General features: G+C 39.0%; 1 protein-coding gene across 4 annotated transcripts in view; it reads right to left on the bottom strand.

Moving 5' to 3' along the window:
- Positions 1–17,388, bottom strand: part of NCKAP1 (NCK associated protein 1) — a 48,240-nt gene that overhangs the window by 22,850 nt on the left and 8,002 nt on the right. For 2 of the 4 annotated variants that reach the window (XM_035133580.3, XM_035133562.3), the window contains exons 2-8: positions 14,502–14,612; positions 6,305–6,397; positions 5,963–6,019; positions 5,184–5,326; positions 4,999–5,089; positions 3,621–3,758; positions 2,042–2,090 (exon numbers count right to left, since the gene is read on the bottom strand). In XM_035133580.3, coding sequence (XP_034989471.2) covers positions 2,042–2,090; positions 3,621–3,758; positions 4,999–5,089; positions 5,184–5,326; positions 5,963–6,019; positions 6,305–6,397; positions 14,502–14,612 — 682 coding nt within the window. The remainder of the gene's footprint in view (positions 1–2,041; positions 2,091–3,620; positions 3,759–4,998; positions 5,090–5,183; positions 5,327–5,962; positions 6,020–6,304; positions 6,398–14,501; positions 14,613–17,388) is intronic. The other 2 variants (XM_035133589.3, XM_035133571.3) reach the window with 1 other exon arrangement.

The following is a 17,388-nucleotide window of genomic DNA, read 5'->3' on the forward strand; positions in this document are numbered from 1 at the left end:
TTCACACTGTTGTCTGTACCACCAGTGGTCCATAAGCTTCATTAAGTCGTCTACAGCATTCAGTGGATTTGTAGTTGAAGATAGATGACACATCCATTGTATTAAATATTCATTCTGATTTTTAATGGTATTTTAATTCTTTGTCCTATTTCTTATATTGCATTTAACTGTATAGGTGTCTTCCCACTTGAATGTAATCAGCATGTGTGCTCTCGCTGACACACATGCCAAAAACGGTGCAAAAAAGGGGGTGGAACAGGGCCAATCCTCATTTATGCACATCCTTATGCACACGGGGTAATCCTCACTTATGCACATCCTGGTGATGCACACGGCTGGCACAAAATGGAACCCCCATCTAAGTGGGGATTCCCCTGTACTACAATTGCATGGAATGCAATAAAATCTAATGTAAGAAAAAATAACCAGCACTAAAAACACAATTAAAAATCATACAACATCTAGCACAGTGCATTACAATTGCTACAACAAGCTGAAAAATCATTAAGTGCTCCACTAAGATCCTCGGCTATTTTCAAGGGGTCCATGGGGGGGGGAGGTTTGGGAACCACCGTTTTATAGGCACACAGGAAGCTTATAATGAGTTAAACCATTAGTCCATCTAGCTCAACAACTGGCAGAAGACAGAAAGAGGAGCTTCTGCATGCAAGTGAGATTGCTCTGTCACATGTGTGGTACTCCCCATAGATTTATTTTACTGCAACCAACAGGTAAATCCTCAACCTACTTGTCATCCAACAGTCAATGGGCTGTAGTCGGCTAAACAGTCCCATCAGGACAAGAGCTTTTGGCTGTGCAGCGGAATTTCCCTTCCCTCTCCTTTCCCACTATCTGAATCTGCTCCAAAGAGTGGATGGTGGGGGAACATATTAGGAAGGGGACACATGAGGGATGTATGAGTAAAGGAAGCTCCATTGTGTGGCCAAAAGTGCTTGTGCCAGTGGAAATGTTTGAATGCTGCCCAATTATCCTAACGTAAGTCCACAGCTCACAATAATCAGTTTAGGAATAAAGGCTTAATATAGAAAATGCACGGTATAAAGAAATGCTGATAAACGTGAATATAAATTTGGAACATCAACGTGGGAAGCAATTTTTGAAAGAGAGGCTCAGGTCCTGCGCTGCTGGATACGATAGCAAAACAATGTTTGTGCCCATAAATAGTTTATCTTTTTTCTAGCACATCATCTTCTGCATTTATTCATGCTGCAAAATGAAATTCTACAGCATGTGTAAGTACTCTTGAACTGGCCAAATAACAAAACAGCCAATGGTGTCAACTTGCCCAAATAACTTTATCACATGCAAAGCAGTCTTTCTCTCCTCCACCTTGCAGCTCCTGCTCCCACCCTTCTAAAACTCCTCTGGAGATTTAGGAGAACCTGTCAGAACATATTTGAAGGGTGGGAAAAGAGAAGGGGCAAGTCCATTGCATCCGCTGATGTGATGTTTGATCTCACCCATAGGACACAATCCAGCCAAAGTTAAGCAGTTTAAAGTCCTATTACTTCCCTGTTGATGCCAATGGAATTAGAAGTGCTTAGCTCTGGAACATGCTTACAAAATTCCAACACCTCAGAACTTAGAGCTTACGCAATTGTAACATTGCCTTTTATTAATGGGATGATGAGATCAGAATAGCCTCAGCCTTGCTCCCATATATGAGCTCCCTGCACACTGCTGCCCAGTGTCTTCACTAAGGTAATAGCTAAATCAACCCCAATGCTAGCCATGGTTATTGCTAAGCACAGTTTGTTTTTAAACTGGGTTTGAAAATTGTTAAAGAATCCTGATTAAGAACAAACCTTGGTTACAATTATGTTGGTTAGCAATGGTTTAAGCTACGAGTGCATTTTGCACATATGAAGACTGGGCCTTGGGAGACAGAATGAATGCTCCTGCTCCCTTAACCATGGCTAAGAGGTGGGCACTGTTACATCTGAAGTGATCTCATGGCTCCATTATACATGAAAACAGCTGTAAAGAAACAGGAAGCACTTCAGTAGAACATCAAACTTACATATGATCCACTTCTCCATTGCATCCAGAGACAGGTATTCGCATGGCATCTGTTTGTAAAAACAAGCTGTCATCAGAAAATGAAACATTGCAATCTAGTTAATACATGAGCTCTGGGTACAATACTTTAAACAAAGCTGATGAAATAATAACAGCTCTCTAAGTGAAATCATTTATTTAGGGAAGGGCTGCTTCAGGGGTACAAAAGGGTTTAAAGTACACTTTCAGGGCTTCTCCACGTTTGCTCTAAACCAACTCTTCCTGATCCTTTGTGTGAGCACACCCTGAAAAGACATGGTCCATATGCTGGGCACAGTTCTAACTCTAGGAGCTTATGGTACATCTTTTTGGTTCCAGGAACAAATGGACAATCTATGCTATGACCTAGCAGCCTAATGAGGTACAGTGGTACCTCTACTTACGAATAACTCTACTTACGAATGTTTCTACTTACGAATGGAGCTCCGTCCGCCATCTTGGATACGGTTTAGATAGGATTTTTTCTACTTACGAATTTTTAGATAGGATTTTTCTACTTACGAATTTTTTCTCCCAATGCATTCCTAGGGGATTCGACTTTCAATTTTTTTCTACTTACAAATGTGTGTTTGGAACGCATTAAATTCGTAAGTAGAGGTACCACTGTACACAGATCGAAATGATCTTAAATTATCTGAGATCCACTTGTTACTCTGGCTTTGTGGCAGTGGGAAGACAGCTGGAGGACAAGTAGAGTAAAACTCATGGGAAGGTTATTCAAACACTAGCAAGAGACTATTATTGGGCCTACTCTGTGGCGAAGAAACTATTCTTCTGCATCTTCTCAGTGTCATTCAGCAGAGCTTTGGAAATCTGGCCCGGGGGCAGATGCAACATAACCTTTGGTATAATGCTGCAAAACATCTGCAAGACACTTTGAGGACAAAGTTGTCCATATCCATGATGACTTATGACTCCACTTCTTGTCCTGTCACCTTCCACACGTCCCTCAGAGAAGGCACATGGAGAAGGGTCTCCGATGGTGAATGCAGTCTTCAGGTAGGTTCATATGAGCAGAGGTGACCCCTGAGGTATTGGGGTCCTGAGCTGCATAAAGTTTTATATATCAAAAACATAACTCTGAATTGAGTTTGGAAAATAATTGGTAACTGGCACAGTTGTGACAGAATTAGTGCTAGACACTCAGATCAGAGTCAGAAATCTGGCTACCAAATTCTGTGCTAGCTGCAGTTTCTAAACCATCTTCATCAGCTGCCCCAGATATAATACATGGCAGTAATTAATCTAAAGGTTACTAGAGTGCAAACAGCAAAAGTTAGGGTCATATCTGGGCCACCAGCTGATGCTGATGGAAGGCATTGTATGCCATTGAAGTCACTTGTGCCTTGAGTAACAGTAGATCTAGAAGTACCCCCAAAATGCACACTTGTTCCTTTGGGGGGAGTCTAACCTCGAGAGAGAGAGAGAGAGAGAGAGAGAGAGAGAGAGAGAGAGAGAGAGAATAACCTCAGCTGGGAATTTTCAAAAGCAAACCTCACAAACTAAGTTCCACAGAATTGAATCAATGTAAAGTATCGTACTGTGTCTGACTGTGCAGGATTAAGCATTGTGCTGGGAGCGCTGATGAGGCTCAAGAGTTGTGCGTTTCTCCATTGGTCAGCTGAGAGGTTTCGTCGAGGATAGACCATCTGGAGTGAGATTAGGGCATCTGAAAGAGCCTAGAACACAGTAAATACAAGCATATTGTTTTGAACGATTAGCAATTAAGTACAATAAATACAATTTAACGTTTTTCTAATCTATTCCATTATTACAGTACTCTCAAGCATCTAATGGTCATGTATTTTAAAAAATTCAAAACAGAACTTGAACGTCTATCCAACGCTGTATGAGACAAATGCTGGGGCTTGATATATTTTTTCCTTGCCTCACATACTTGCAACCTTTGCCAAAGGATTTTAAAATTTAAATTATTATTTTAAAGTGCAAATTGTAAGTTCTTAAATAACTAGGTTGATATTAGAGAATTTGGTTATAAGCATGTTATCCCTACAGTTCAATTTCTAAGCTGAACCAATGTCTCTACCAGATAGTAAAGCCTCCTTTAGCTAAATATATGTAAATGAAGAACCAAATTGATCATTTCTCAAAGACTCGAAGCTTGCTTCAAACTGTCATGGGCACTGCATATTTATTTCCTACTCTGCTTTTTTTTTTACAAGGATGGGGATAGCCACGGCAGAGTAGGACAGAAAGGAGCAACACCAGAAAGAAGTGAAGATAACAGACCTCAGGATTTTGTGGAGAATGTACATGGGCTAAAAGTGGGAAGTTTATAGGCACGATCCCCTCTTCAGGTGTTCTAATTTTAAGAGGGTCTGAAGGGGAATTCTAACTGCATTCACCTGAACGTGCTTAGAATCCCCCTTCAGACCTTCTCTCTAAATATGGGAAGATTTTAAGTAGTATCGGTGTGCAGGGAAACAGTCCAGCAGGGATTGTGCATGCCCACCCCCAACTTGACCTTTTTACGCCCACACTTGTGTCTGAAGAGGTGGTTCGGTGTGCTGGTACCTTATTCCCACACTTAGGATTTCTGCAATCCTATGCTCACTTCCCTGGGAATAAGCCCCAATGGATTCAATGGAACTTTCCTCTTCTAAGTAGACATCTTCAGAATTGCCATTAACCTCAAAAACTGTCATGGGTTTGGGTTGTAAAAAGTACCCTATATGGGAATATCCTGAAGACTTTTCCATTATAGTGCTAAATTTAATTCTTTTAAATGCACACAGAAAGAAGGGAAAGCTTGACAATTTTATTTAAAACTGCTTATCCTCAATTTTCTATTTTTTAGAAAATTTTTATTTTTATACACACATTTATTTTCAGAAAAAAGTGGGGAGAGACAGACAGACGAATGGTCAGAAAGAGGAAAAAAGCTTATACTGTACATACTTTACTATGTGGTACAAATTCCTCCATCATCTTCTTCAAAGGGTTCTCATAATCCACAATCATCTGGCCAAGACGTGGGTATTCCCTATCACTAAAGTAAGCAACAAACGAGATTAAGGAAAATGCATTGTATAACATGCCCCCAATCCCCACAAAAAGACATTCAGTGTGCAATGCATTTTTACCTCGCTCCATGTGTCATCTCATGAGCATAGTTGTACAACCCTATGATGGCCTTCCGCTCTTCAATCCGAGACAGCAATATCATTAGTGTTGTGTAGGTTATGATTAAATCTAGGTAGTTCTTTGTTAAATCAAAATTTACAGTCTAGAAATGAAATACAAAAAAAGTTTTGTATTGTAACAGATTACTCATATCATTTTCAAATTCTAATCCTTCATACATTTCATATGTATTTGAAGTCTCACACAACTTAACATGATCTCTTAGCACCTATTAAACATATAGAAGCATCTTAAATATATTATCTTTATTTACTGTATTTACTGTAGCACATTCTAAACACTAAAATGTGTAATAGGTTAGCACAACTCAATGGACTCACTCTTAGAGGACTCCAGGCTGAATGGCCTTTTCAGATATTTTCAAGAATTATGTTAGAAAGCAGTGACTCTCAGTCATAACTAATACATTGGAAGTGAGCTTCAGCATCATTTGACTATTTTCCACCTTTACTGCAATTAGAGGAATAGGTCAAGACCAATGTTTAAACAGCCACTTCAACTCCCAATCCATGTCCAGGCACAATTCTTAGTATTTATATTCATGTATAAAGGCCTAAACTATTTAGGACTCAGGTCATTTTTATCTCAGCTGTGCAGTGTAATCCTATGCATGCTTACTTGGAAGTAATTTCCCAATGTGTTCACTTGCGCTCGCTTCCTAGTAAATGTATTAAGAATTGCAGTTCAATTGAATTTCAAAAAACTTTCATGGACTTACAATATCAAAGAAGACTTGGCAAACATCAATAGTGTTCAGCAATTCACAGACATGGTCCTTGAAAACAAAAAAAAAGAAAGGAAAAATCTGATTGTTTACTGAAATCATTACTGGACATTTTTTCCTGAATTTGGAAAAAAACACCCTCAGCGAATAACAGCAATACGTTTTTTTTAAAAAAAAAACATTTCTTTTATAAAGAAAGGTGCACATTATCCATTACTTAACACAGAAAGCACTTTAAAAAAGCAATTCATAATAAATTATTTAATCTGTACTCGATGGTTGTGAAATTCTATCAAGGCCTGCAAGAGCAGCTGAACTGTACTTCAGGTGCCTTACCTTAAATTCCATAACATCAACAAACGTGAAGTAATATAAAGCCAGATTCTTCAGAATCTCTGATTTCTCTTTCTGCAGCTGAGCAAGCTGTTGCTACAAATCAAACATACACACATATAAACTAAACAGTTCTTGAAAACAAATGCATAATTATAATAAAGCCAAGGAATCATACTTGCAAGAAGCAGGTACACATTTTTTTACAGTGATCAAACGTTTACTGCATTTCTCCAATAGGTTCATGGTTCATGGTTAATATATGAACAAACTATGGGGCACAATTCCTCCTGCCATAAGCTCAATAAGTCACTCTCCCCCCCCACTGATGCAAGCATCTACCATTCTGCTGGCAATTGTCAAGAAAACAGGAAGCCAGTGCACTGTTTCCCCTTCCTGACCTCTGTCCAAGCCAGACTCTGACCTGGAGAGGGAGGGCTAGATGGGCAAGTAGCAAATAAACTAGCTTCCCATTCCAGGAACTGGCAGCACACTGCTGCACATGCATACCTCCCTATCCACATGAGCCACGGGGCAGAAGGTAGAAGCAAGGATACACCTTTGGGCTATATGCAATCCTTCCAAGCATGTTAGAAAGTGATGGTGCCCACATTCTGCAACTAAACGCTTCTTCTAATAAGTGCCAACTACCAGCTAATTAGTACACATTAGTACCAAAATTATTAACTACAAGTACTAGAGATTAGAGAGTGTTAAAAAGGTATTGGTTATACGAGTAAATTAGCCAAAGCAAAACCATTTATGAGCACAAATCAGCATGAAAAAAAAAAGGACAGATTTCCTGAGGTGGGAAAAGAGGTGACAGCAGAGTTTACAGATTTTACTACGGAGAAAACAATACGCTTTAAATTCAGAACTTACCAAAAAGAATATCCAGGCAAAGCCACGTTAAGCATGCAAAATAAAATATAGACACAAACATAAAATACAGTCACGGTTCTTTAAGCAGTCCCATATAACACAATATACATTAAAACACAAGCAACAAAAGAAACAAAGATGAAAAAGAAGCAAGAGGATAGCGTGTTAGACACTGGTGAGGAAATGGAAGAGAGACTATGAATAAAAGGATATTCAGTAGTTGTAAAAGTAGATTTTCACACAGTATTTTTCACCAGTGCTCAAATGTGTTATTCCTGCAGAATACAAACTAATCAGTAAAAAAGGAAAGAATAAAGTTACACAAAAGACTAGTGAAGAATTAGAACATCTTCTTTCAACTTCCTATATTACCGTAATTTAAAAAATAATAATTTCATGCCCTTCAAATGTACAAAGAGCCACACAGTTGTGAGCATAAACTAGATAGACAATGTCTTCCACAAAGTTACACAGGGATTTTCACTGACAAATACCACACTCACTTTAAAATTACATTCTTCCATTTGACATTAATAGAGGAAAAAATATTTTGCCCAAATTCAATTTTCATGATACAGATATGGATCACAAAAATGGAAAGCGTTCCGTTTCATAAAAAAGCTGGTTCTCACAATCAACAGAACTATGAAATTGAAGGTTGGCATTTCAAGACTTCTGGCTACTGTAAAAATGAAAAATCCTGCCCACTCTAGTTTTTTGTGTACATATCTAGGTCAGTGCAGCCATCCATTTCTACTTTGTCTTTACATAGACATCTTATATCAAAGTCAAAAAGCAATAAGAACATTTCCAGTACAAAATAGACTGAAGTCTAATGGAGCCTGCAGGCAGCATATTTATGTAAAATAAAATTTACATATTTTGCATGTAAAAGAATGTTCAGCATAACCTATGTTTAAACAATATGTAGAGCCAATTAGACTTCAGTGTATTTTGTACTGGAAATGTTGTCATTGCTCATGTCTGGGTCTATGTAAAGAAGAAATGCATGACCAGTTCAACTACTTTGATACCATAGAATAATCAAAATATTAAAAGAGGGTGGCATCAGCAACAGAATCTTGATAAAAGTTTACCTTTTGAGAAAAATGAAAGGTAAATATTGCAGACCGAAATTCAGGAGGGTTTGGATGGTTCTCCAACTCATGAACACATAAAAAGTCTAATATGATTAAAGGCCTTTCCACAGTCACCTTCTTTCATATGCATCTAGGTAAATAACTCTCCCTTGATATACGGTATATATTACTTATATTGCACTCATACACACACATCCTGCAATTGGATAACATCATACGACATCGTACTGGGTAGACATAAATAAGAACGGGAACAAAATCAAGGAAAAGACACTGAAAGACCACACTGAGCATTATAGAGCATAAGACAGTAGCTTAACCACATTAAAATGTACACACTTTAATGCATTACTCAATCTTATGGCTATATCCTTATATATTACAGTAGAATATTTATACAGGAAAGTATAAAAAATGAAGTTTGTTTGAACAAGTATTTATTTCACCAAAGCTATCAAACCACCCAGCCTTTTACAGCAGTTTTTAATGTTTTATGCTTTTAATGTTTTCTGTAGTCAAAAAGCAGGACTGGTAACTAATTCAACTTTAAACAGTATTTACTTATACCTTTCCTGAATTAATGTTACTAACTGATGCTAGTCATTACATGCCTTCAGATAGGGGGCTGATGAAAATATTAGACCCCATCTCAGACTACTTGAAATGAAGTTTTTCAGGAATTTTTGTCCAATTAGATCTATAAACTATGCCAGCCATACTCTTCACCTGCAACATATGCCAAGATTCAAAGAACCACAAAACCAGTCCTGTGACCCCAAGAGAGCTTTAGATTCACACACACACACCCTTTTCTTTTCAACCTCTCTGGCCTCCCAAACACTGCATCATAACACACTGCTTTTGAAACTGAGGAGGACTTCAATAGTAGTTTGGATGAGGGGGGCAGTGGGGGAATTAGCTGGAAATTCCAGTGCAACATGTGTTCCCACATGTGTGATGACAGGTATGAGTCATCCCACCTATGCTAGAGCTGCAGAGGTGTGTGATCCCTTGGGAGTTGAATGATGACCACCTTCTCCCCAACATTAGGAGAAAAACTTGCAAATAGTTGGCTGCTGAACTGCTACAGAGCCTGGAGCACCCCACCAGCACCTCCCCTCCCACTTTTCCAATTGCAAGTTTGAAGCAGGGCTGGAGTCTGTCCCTGGCCTTATACATCAGACAGCATACCAGAAGTGAGTGAGCATGTGAATGTCAAGCCTGCTTCTGGACTCTGCCTACTGTACATATAACCTATAACCTAGGACTGTATGTGAACAGCACAAGTCACAAGTCCTCAGGAACAAAGGCTAATGCAAATTATTGCAATTAGTATAATTAACCCTGTTCTTTTTTACAGTTATAATACAATTAGATATCTGACTACTATTCTGTTACCATTGCTGAGAACCAACTGCTTTTGGTCCACTGTCACCTGGTGGTAGCCATTCTCTCAGGCTATCTGAACTATTTCCATTTTAGCTGACTGTAACTTTTAAAACTGTTGCCCGAGTATGTTTTCCCCCCTCCTCCTTCCCCATCCCTTTTCCACTGAGAGTATATCTTTCATATTGTAAGCCTGAGGGCAGGAATTCTTTTACTACTAATCTTTGTAAGCCCCTCAGAGAGCTTTTCCAGTTAAAGAACAGGGCAAAATTGCTTTAAAGAAGCAAGCCAAGTAAAGAGTGGGCAATATTCAATGGGTTGTTTGGTTATTTTCTATCCCTATCTAAAATTCCACTGGGCTTTGTGATTCAACACATCTTTTTGGTCTCAGGACCGAGCTGGGGTGTGTGTGTTGAGGGTCAAGGCGGATTAGTTATTCTAGATGTGGGATTTCAGATAGATTTCTAAAAATTGCCTAAGTAGGCTAGTTGTCCAATATTCCATAAAATAATATCAGTATTGTTCAGCAAGTTACGCTGCCAGAAAAAATGCAAATGTTTTAAATTATTCATTCAAGATCTTGTCTACAGGATTTCAACCTAATATTAAAATAAAGCTTGGATCTTTAGTGTTACAACAAGTATTCCAGAATGGCTCATTTGCATGCTTAGCCTGAGGGCTTCTATTTAAATACAGATATAAACCCTATTAAAGTACCATCTCATCTTGCTCCTAGTTAAACAGCAACTGATTGTTTTAAATTATTTAATACAATCCTGCAAGAGAGAGTTCAAAAAGGGCAAGATTTCAGTGGTTTTGCTTTTAAGAGAGCTGGAGTACATAAAGTATCAGGAACCCAAAACAGCTCAATAAAAGAAACTGAGAAAATCAGAATGGGCGGAAGTGTACCTCAACTCCTTACAGATGGTATACCAAAAATATGCATTCCCCCCGCCCCATGTAAATATTACAATGGCACACTTACTACAGTTTGATTCCAGGTTACCCTAGAGCAAAGCTTTCCAACCCTTTTGAGTCCATAGCTCCCTTGATCACCTACATTCTTTCTGCGGCATCCCTGTGGGGCTCTGGAACCCAGTTATGTCACCCCTTGCCTGCAGAGCTGGTAGCCCCTCACTCCTTTTCGAACACCCTTCCTTGTGGAGTATTCCCTCAGCCTCCTCTCCTATCCCATCTCCTTGGGAGTGCTTAGAGCAGCTGTCGCCACTGCCCCCAGTCTCTGAACTGCCCATCCCAGAGAGAGCTGCCTCCTCAGAGGCCTGGGAAGAGGATGCCCCCTTGGCAGCCCAACGGAAACTGGCCAAAAGTGAACATGAGGCCAGCACCATACCTTGGGAGGCAGCAGTGACAGCAGCGGGCGCTGCCAGGCCTGCATGGCGGGAAAGCTCCCCTTCAGCACTGGGCACTTAGCTTCCAGACAGGCCTTGGATACAGCAAGCAAAAGAAAGGCCAGCACAGCACCTGCCTGCCAAGCCTCCCACATGTCTGTTCATTCCCACAGCAAGGTCTGGTGGACTAGCTGGCTGGGCTCCCTTGCCTGCTTACTCTGAGGCTGCCTCAGCTCATGGTAACCAGTACCCCCTGGGCAACCCCAGAGACACCATTCACCTGGGGAGCTTGTAGTCAGGGCTGCTGCAACAAACAGTTATGCAAGCCTTTGGGAGGCAGAGACATGAGAGGGCATCAGAGGGAGGGAGGGAAGGAAGGAGGGATGGAGGCCAGTGTTGCCTGTGGCACTCCTGACCATCATTCAGGGCACCCCAAGGTGCCACAGCACACTGGTTGAAAACCACTGTCCTAGAGCGTAAGAACTCTGGATGAACTGCTTATTCCCATACTACTAAGAGTCCTTAGTTATCTGTCCTTTTACATTTCTTCCCTTTACCCCACTCTCCAAATTATTCTTATTTCATTAGGCAATGTTCTAATTGCTGTAACCCACCCTGGGGGTGAAATGTGGGTATTAAATAATAACAATAACTACTGCATATTCCTTTCTGCAGTTTGTACTATAACTCAAAAAACAGTTTCACAGTCCAAAACTTATTTCCCATTTTCCTTTAGAAAGTTGCAACTTTCTATTATTTCTATCCAAAGAAACAACTTTAATTCACCTACAATCAAGCTACATTAAGGTATGCATTAGATTCGATGGCACATTTACATTCGCCAGCAAATACTCTTTTTTTGTTTTCATTGTACTGTACTCTAGATCCTGATATTCAATTATGGGAGTCCTATACCTCACGGGAGAAAGTCTGTATTTTAAGAACTACAGAGAGATCCTGACACACAAAAAAGGGGAACTGACAGCATCTACCAACACATTTTCCTACAAGTTTCCAAAGGGAAAGACACTTTCACTCAATTTCTCACACTTCAATAAAAAAGTTTTGAATACTTAGGAGACGTTAACTCAGGCATCCCCAGCCTGTGGCCCTCCAGATGTTTTGGACTACAATTCCCATCATTCCTGACCACTGGTCCTGTTAGCTAGGAATCATGGGAGTTGTAGGCCAAAACATCTGGAGGGCCACAGGCTGGGGATGCCTGCATTAACTCAAGCTCTTCCACCTTTGAAAATGATGCTTTTCTTGTTAATTCTTGTTAATCTTGTTAATTTCATAGCATTCATGTCTGATACACAATATTAAACAGGTACAACTTGTCTAACATAGTCCTAAATAAGCGTTATTAGCTCTGTTCTAAAGGATACAGCCACTTTCTTTAAATTTACCCTAGTTGAATAGTTTGTTTAGATATCCATTTTACATGTTTTTGTTACAAGTAAATATATTTTATGCAAATTGGTAACTAAGTAAAATATGCCCATCTGCTAAAAAAACAACAACCAAAGATCCATGTCTGGAACAGAAAATTGCTACTCAAATCAGTAGAACTTCAACTGTCAAATATATATTTATACTGAGAGGTATCCAACAAAGTAGTTCTGTTAGCGGAAGGATTTCTGTTTGCGCAACAGAATTTTCCCTCCCTCTCCTCTTTCTGCAACTCCTCCCACACCTGCTCAAGTCTGCTCTGGAGGGTTACGGTAAACTCCAGAAAAGATTGGGCAGGGGCAGAAGAGGATAGGGAGGGAGGGGAAATTATGTTGTGCAGACAGAAGTCCTTGAGCCAACAGATTTACTTCATTGGAGCAAAAAGAGGAAAAGTATTATTGCTATTCTGTGAACTCTTGTGCAATACTTCTCATAGAACAGTATGACAGTTGCATTGCATTACTGTATGGGAAACAAGGTGAATGAGGAAGATACAGGCTCCAGTGGGTTATAAAAAAGTATTGAAAGTGCTTGTGTAAAGTCTTACATAAGAACTTACACAAAAAGGAAGGACTTCTCTGGATTGGAGCTCACTTTTCTCACATTATTCTTCCACTAAATCAGAAACAACCCTTCCATGAGCACGTAATACTCTCTGCTAGCAGAACACTTTTGGATCTAAGCTATTACTGTATGTTTGAAGATATGGTGTCACATTTGAAATTGTGGGTTGGCAAAATATCTCTGCTTAGTAACTGGCACTGCTTGACATTTGGCAATCAGTATCACTGAAATAAAAAGTACTAGATGTATTTTAACATTACCTAATAAATGACCGTAAGAGAGGGAAGAACGCTTAAAATTACCAGTGCTTAGTAACTGTATTAGAAACTTGAATTCTCAAGCACTCATGCAAACTATTGCATGCAGAGAACATGCAAACCCATTACCTGCCTCACCTTTCCACCTCTGAGAAGAAAACAAACATGTAAAAATATCTTCCTCTCAATTCTCATTATAAAGAAGTTAGGTTATAAAGAGTTTACTGCATTACAACCAGAATTCAACTAATGTTGTAAACAGTCTTAAATTGCTTTGATCCCATTTTAATTCAAGACATGAAAGTCAATGTAAAAGGAACAACACAGCAACAGCAAAACCAAATTATCTGGGGACAAGCAAGGAAACTGAACAAGGCAGGGATGAGAAACCTGTACAACTCCAAAAAAGCTGTTGGATTCCAACTCCTATCAGCCCCAACCAGCATGGCCAGTAGTAAAGAATGATGCGAGCTGGAGTACAGCAACTTATGGAAGGTCACAGGTTATGGATTGCTTTGAAGTCAAGTAATGTCCTTGTTCCAACTTTCCTGAGACATGCAGAGTCATCCAGTTCTAAGACTGACTCCACAAGAACTGGAACTGTTTCAGTTTGGAGGATTACCTAAACTGGAAGCCTCCTGGTCAACTGTTTTCCAGTAGTAAGTCATTACCATCTTCTGTGAAGATACGTAGCACTTTCCATTCTTAAGAAAAACCCCAGAGCTTTATTCCTCGATGGGTTTGTTAATATACTGAGCTGTATACACGGAGACTTTCAATGCACTGTCTGTAGAAGAAACTTACTGACAGCACTCACTCCAAGGAATGTAGCATGCAACTGAAAGCCTTATATGAATTTCTGCCATCAATTCAGCAACTTACAAATACTCATACTGCAATTCTGTTTTCAGAAACACTGCCATGCACTGTCTAGGATTATTATATTCAAATTTCACAAGGCCTCTGTCCCTTTATAAGAACTGTAAATCTTAAAACTCAATCCCAGACACTTTCCCCATAATTCAGTCAACAGAAAAAGCTGCAGCTGTGGTTCTTCTGGCATCTTATCAACACACCACCGAGATTTAACCAGTGTCAATATCATTCTGTGCTTCCCTCATCCCATCCAATGGGCATTGCCATTAGTAGAACTGCCAGGTAATAATTATCAAGCAAATCCAAATATTTACAGTGTTGTATCATTACTTACATTGTTGTTTCGTGTTTCGACAGCTGGAAATTTTCTGACAATGAATTTGACAGCCGATTCAAGATTTTTGTCAATAAGATATGATGGTTTTGCTTTTGGGTCTCCACATGCCTATGGAAGAAAATGAGAAGAAAAACTAAACATATATTCTTTTCACTAAATCCTATATACTTTTAGCTGATCTCCAATTAGAAACTAGATAGACTTCTTTAGCTTTTTAGTGAGCAGGTGAAAAAAATGAGTGGGGATTCTCACAGCTGGACTATGTAATGTGACACAGCACAGAGATGCTCTTCTACTGGAAAAAAATGCATGGAAATTCAAAGCAGTTAGTGCAGAACAGCAGTGAAGGGGAAGTTCAGTCTTAAAAGAAGAAATGGAAACTTTGACTAGAAGTAAAGCATGAGGTAGGTTCACCATGTATTTAGTGATGCTAATAAACTGGTAGAAAACTCTAGCCATCACCACCTATACAGGGCAGTGCTGCACTCATTGCATTATTAGTGTAATTTATCTGAAATAAAGAACCAAGCAATCTGTAGTTCACAGTAGTTCACCTGTGATTTCTCTCTAATATGCTAAACAACTTGGAGTAGTTCAAATGGAGTAGAACTATTAAATTACATTTTAACAAGCTTATCAATAGGCAGAGCTTCTGAACCTAGAGCCACATTCATTATATTTAGGCCTACAAACATGCCACAGCCCCACAAAGAGTTGCTTCCATCACAAAAAGCAAGTACTTATTTATGTGGATTTGGTATTGTCATTCCCCATTGAAGTCTACTGTTAGTGAGGTGTGTGGCAAGAAAAAAAGTTGACTATTAATGTCACAAACAGCAGGCATGTTTCATTGCCACATGCTATTTTCTTATCAGCTTGCTTCCTAGGGCATGAATTTAATTTGTATAGAGCAGCTGCATACAATTGCTGAAGGACTGTAATTGGACTGTTGGTAGACTGTAACTAATGTGCATGTAGCAAATAGATTGCACCCCAAACTGAATGGTGAGTCCATCTGTACATTAATTTGGATATTTTAAATCTTTCAGTGATCTCAAAAAAGACATTACTCTCTAAATCACCTGTCACACAATTCTGTTCCTACACAGCTTACATAATAAATTTACATAATAAATTTGGGATCCCTTGTAACAGTAGAACTCTTTTTTAAAAAGTGCTACATTCTAACATATAGTTAAAACAAGCTGGGACAGAAAATGGGGTATAGCTGAACTGTGTAATTAACACACCACTGTTACATACTCAGGAGAATGCTGTGCAGCAATCCCGTTTCTGTACCAAAATTCCTTCCTAGGTACAAAATTCTAATTTAATAGAGAATTTGTGGCTCATGCAAATTATAACATGCTATGCATTTTTACAAAACATAGTGAAATGCCAAGATGGCAACTTATTAACTTTTCTACAGTTGTATCGTGAATTATAGAGACAGAAGTCATGAAGTATGAGACTGATCTGAAATCGGGCAGAGGGAAGGTGAAAAAGCTTTGCAAACCTTCCATACTTGTCCTTGCTGGGGAAGCATTGCAATGAAAAGAGAGAAGATTACACATAAACAAAAAATTTCTTGGATTCCCACAAGCATTATGTCCAGAAAAGCAATCTACTGTATTTACTCAAATCAAATACTCACCTTTTTTGGCCAAATTACGTTGCAAAAATTAAGGTGTGCATTAGATTCAATGGCACATTTACATTTGGCAGCAAAGACATTTTTTTTGGTTCAATGTTCTGAAAATTGAAGTGCGCATTAGATTTGATGGCGTATTAGACTCGAGTAAATACGGTACTTCTATTCAACAAAGTTAAAGTCAAGTGCTGGCATAATTAAATATTTCTACTTACAGGCAGCATTCTAAAAGGCACTATTTCTATTACATATATGGTTCTCAAAATGTGTGTACAACAATTTCCAATGCACAATATGTTGTATCATATCAGCTTCCAATATATTTGTTCCGAGCAAGAGGGATAGGTTGGAAAGAAACAAAGTTTAGAGCAAACAGCACATGCAATTTTTAGGAGAGCAACTATCAGTGAAATATTACATACCTGAAATAGAAACGGTAGCCAAGAATGAAAAAACAAACAGTCATTATAGTGGAATCCTAATGCTACCTTTATACAAAATACTGTACAGCTATGATCTTCAAAAATATGACCTTTACATAGGATGGTTTTCAAATGAGTTAGTCAACATGCCTGTTTCCTATACAGTACAGAAAAAACACACTGGCTACCATTCTTAAACCAACTTAAAAGTAATATATTTACATATTTTTAAAAACCAGTAAAGCGAGATGAGCGCCACAACCCCAGAGTCGTCTGCGACTGGACCTAATGGTCAGGGGTCCCTTTACCTTTAGGAGGTAGATTGAAGTGTTTGGGTACAAGAGCAGCACGGCCATATTATAGCACACACTAGTTTTGTTGTAAATGCAGAATTCTTTAGTCAGCAACTTCTTCCCAATACCAACAATTCAAACTGTCATAAAAAGAGGTCAGTGAGTCCACATATCTCAACAGTAACCAGAGAAGCTTTTGTAACTAAGAACGGAGTTGGGCCTTTATCTACCATACATTCAGGCACACTAGTAAAAAAAAAGTGTATGAGGGGGGCTAGTAATTGCAGATTTATTTGCAAGGGGTGCTGGAGCATAAAATCTTTGAAACAGGAGTATATGATGATTCATTACTATCCTTAGTTTAAATAAAAGAGCAACATTTGCTCTTAAACTAGTTCTCTTTGAACTATGTCCACAATCCAGACAAGCAAACACCTGACTTTACATCTCCATTGGGATTTTCAACTTGCTACAAAGTCCACACTCATCATGTAGCCAACAACTAATTAAATTCAGAG

Source organism: Zootoca vivipara, chromosome 1 (assembly GCF_965207765.1).
Source record: "Zootoca vivipara chromosome 1, rZooViv2.hap1.1, whole genome shotgun sequence".
NCBI lineage: Eukaryota > Metazoa > Chordata > Lepidosauria > Squamata > Lacertidae > Zootoca > Zootoca vivipara.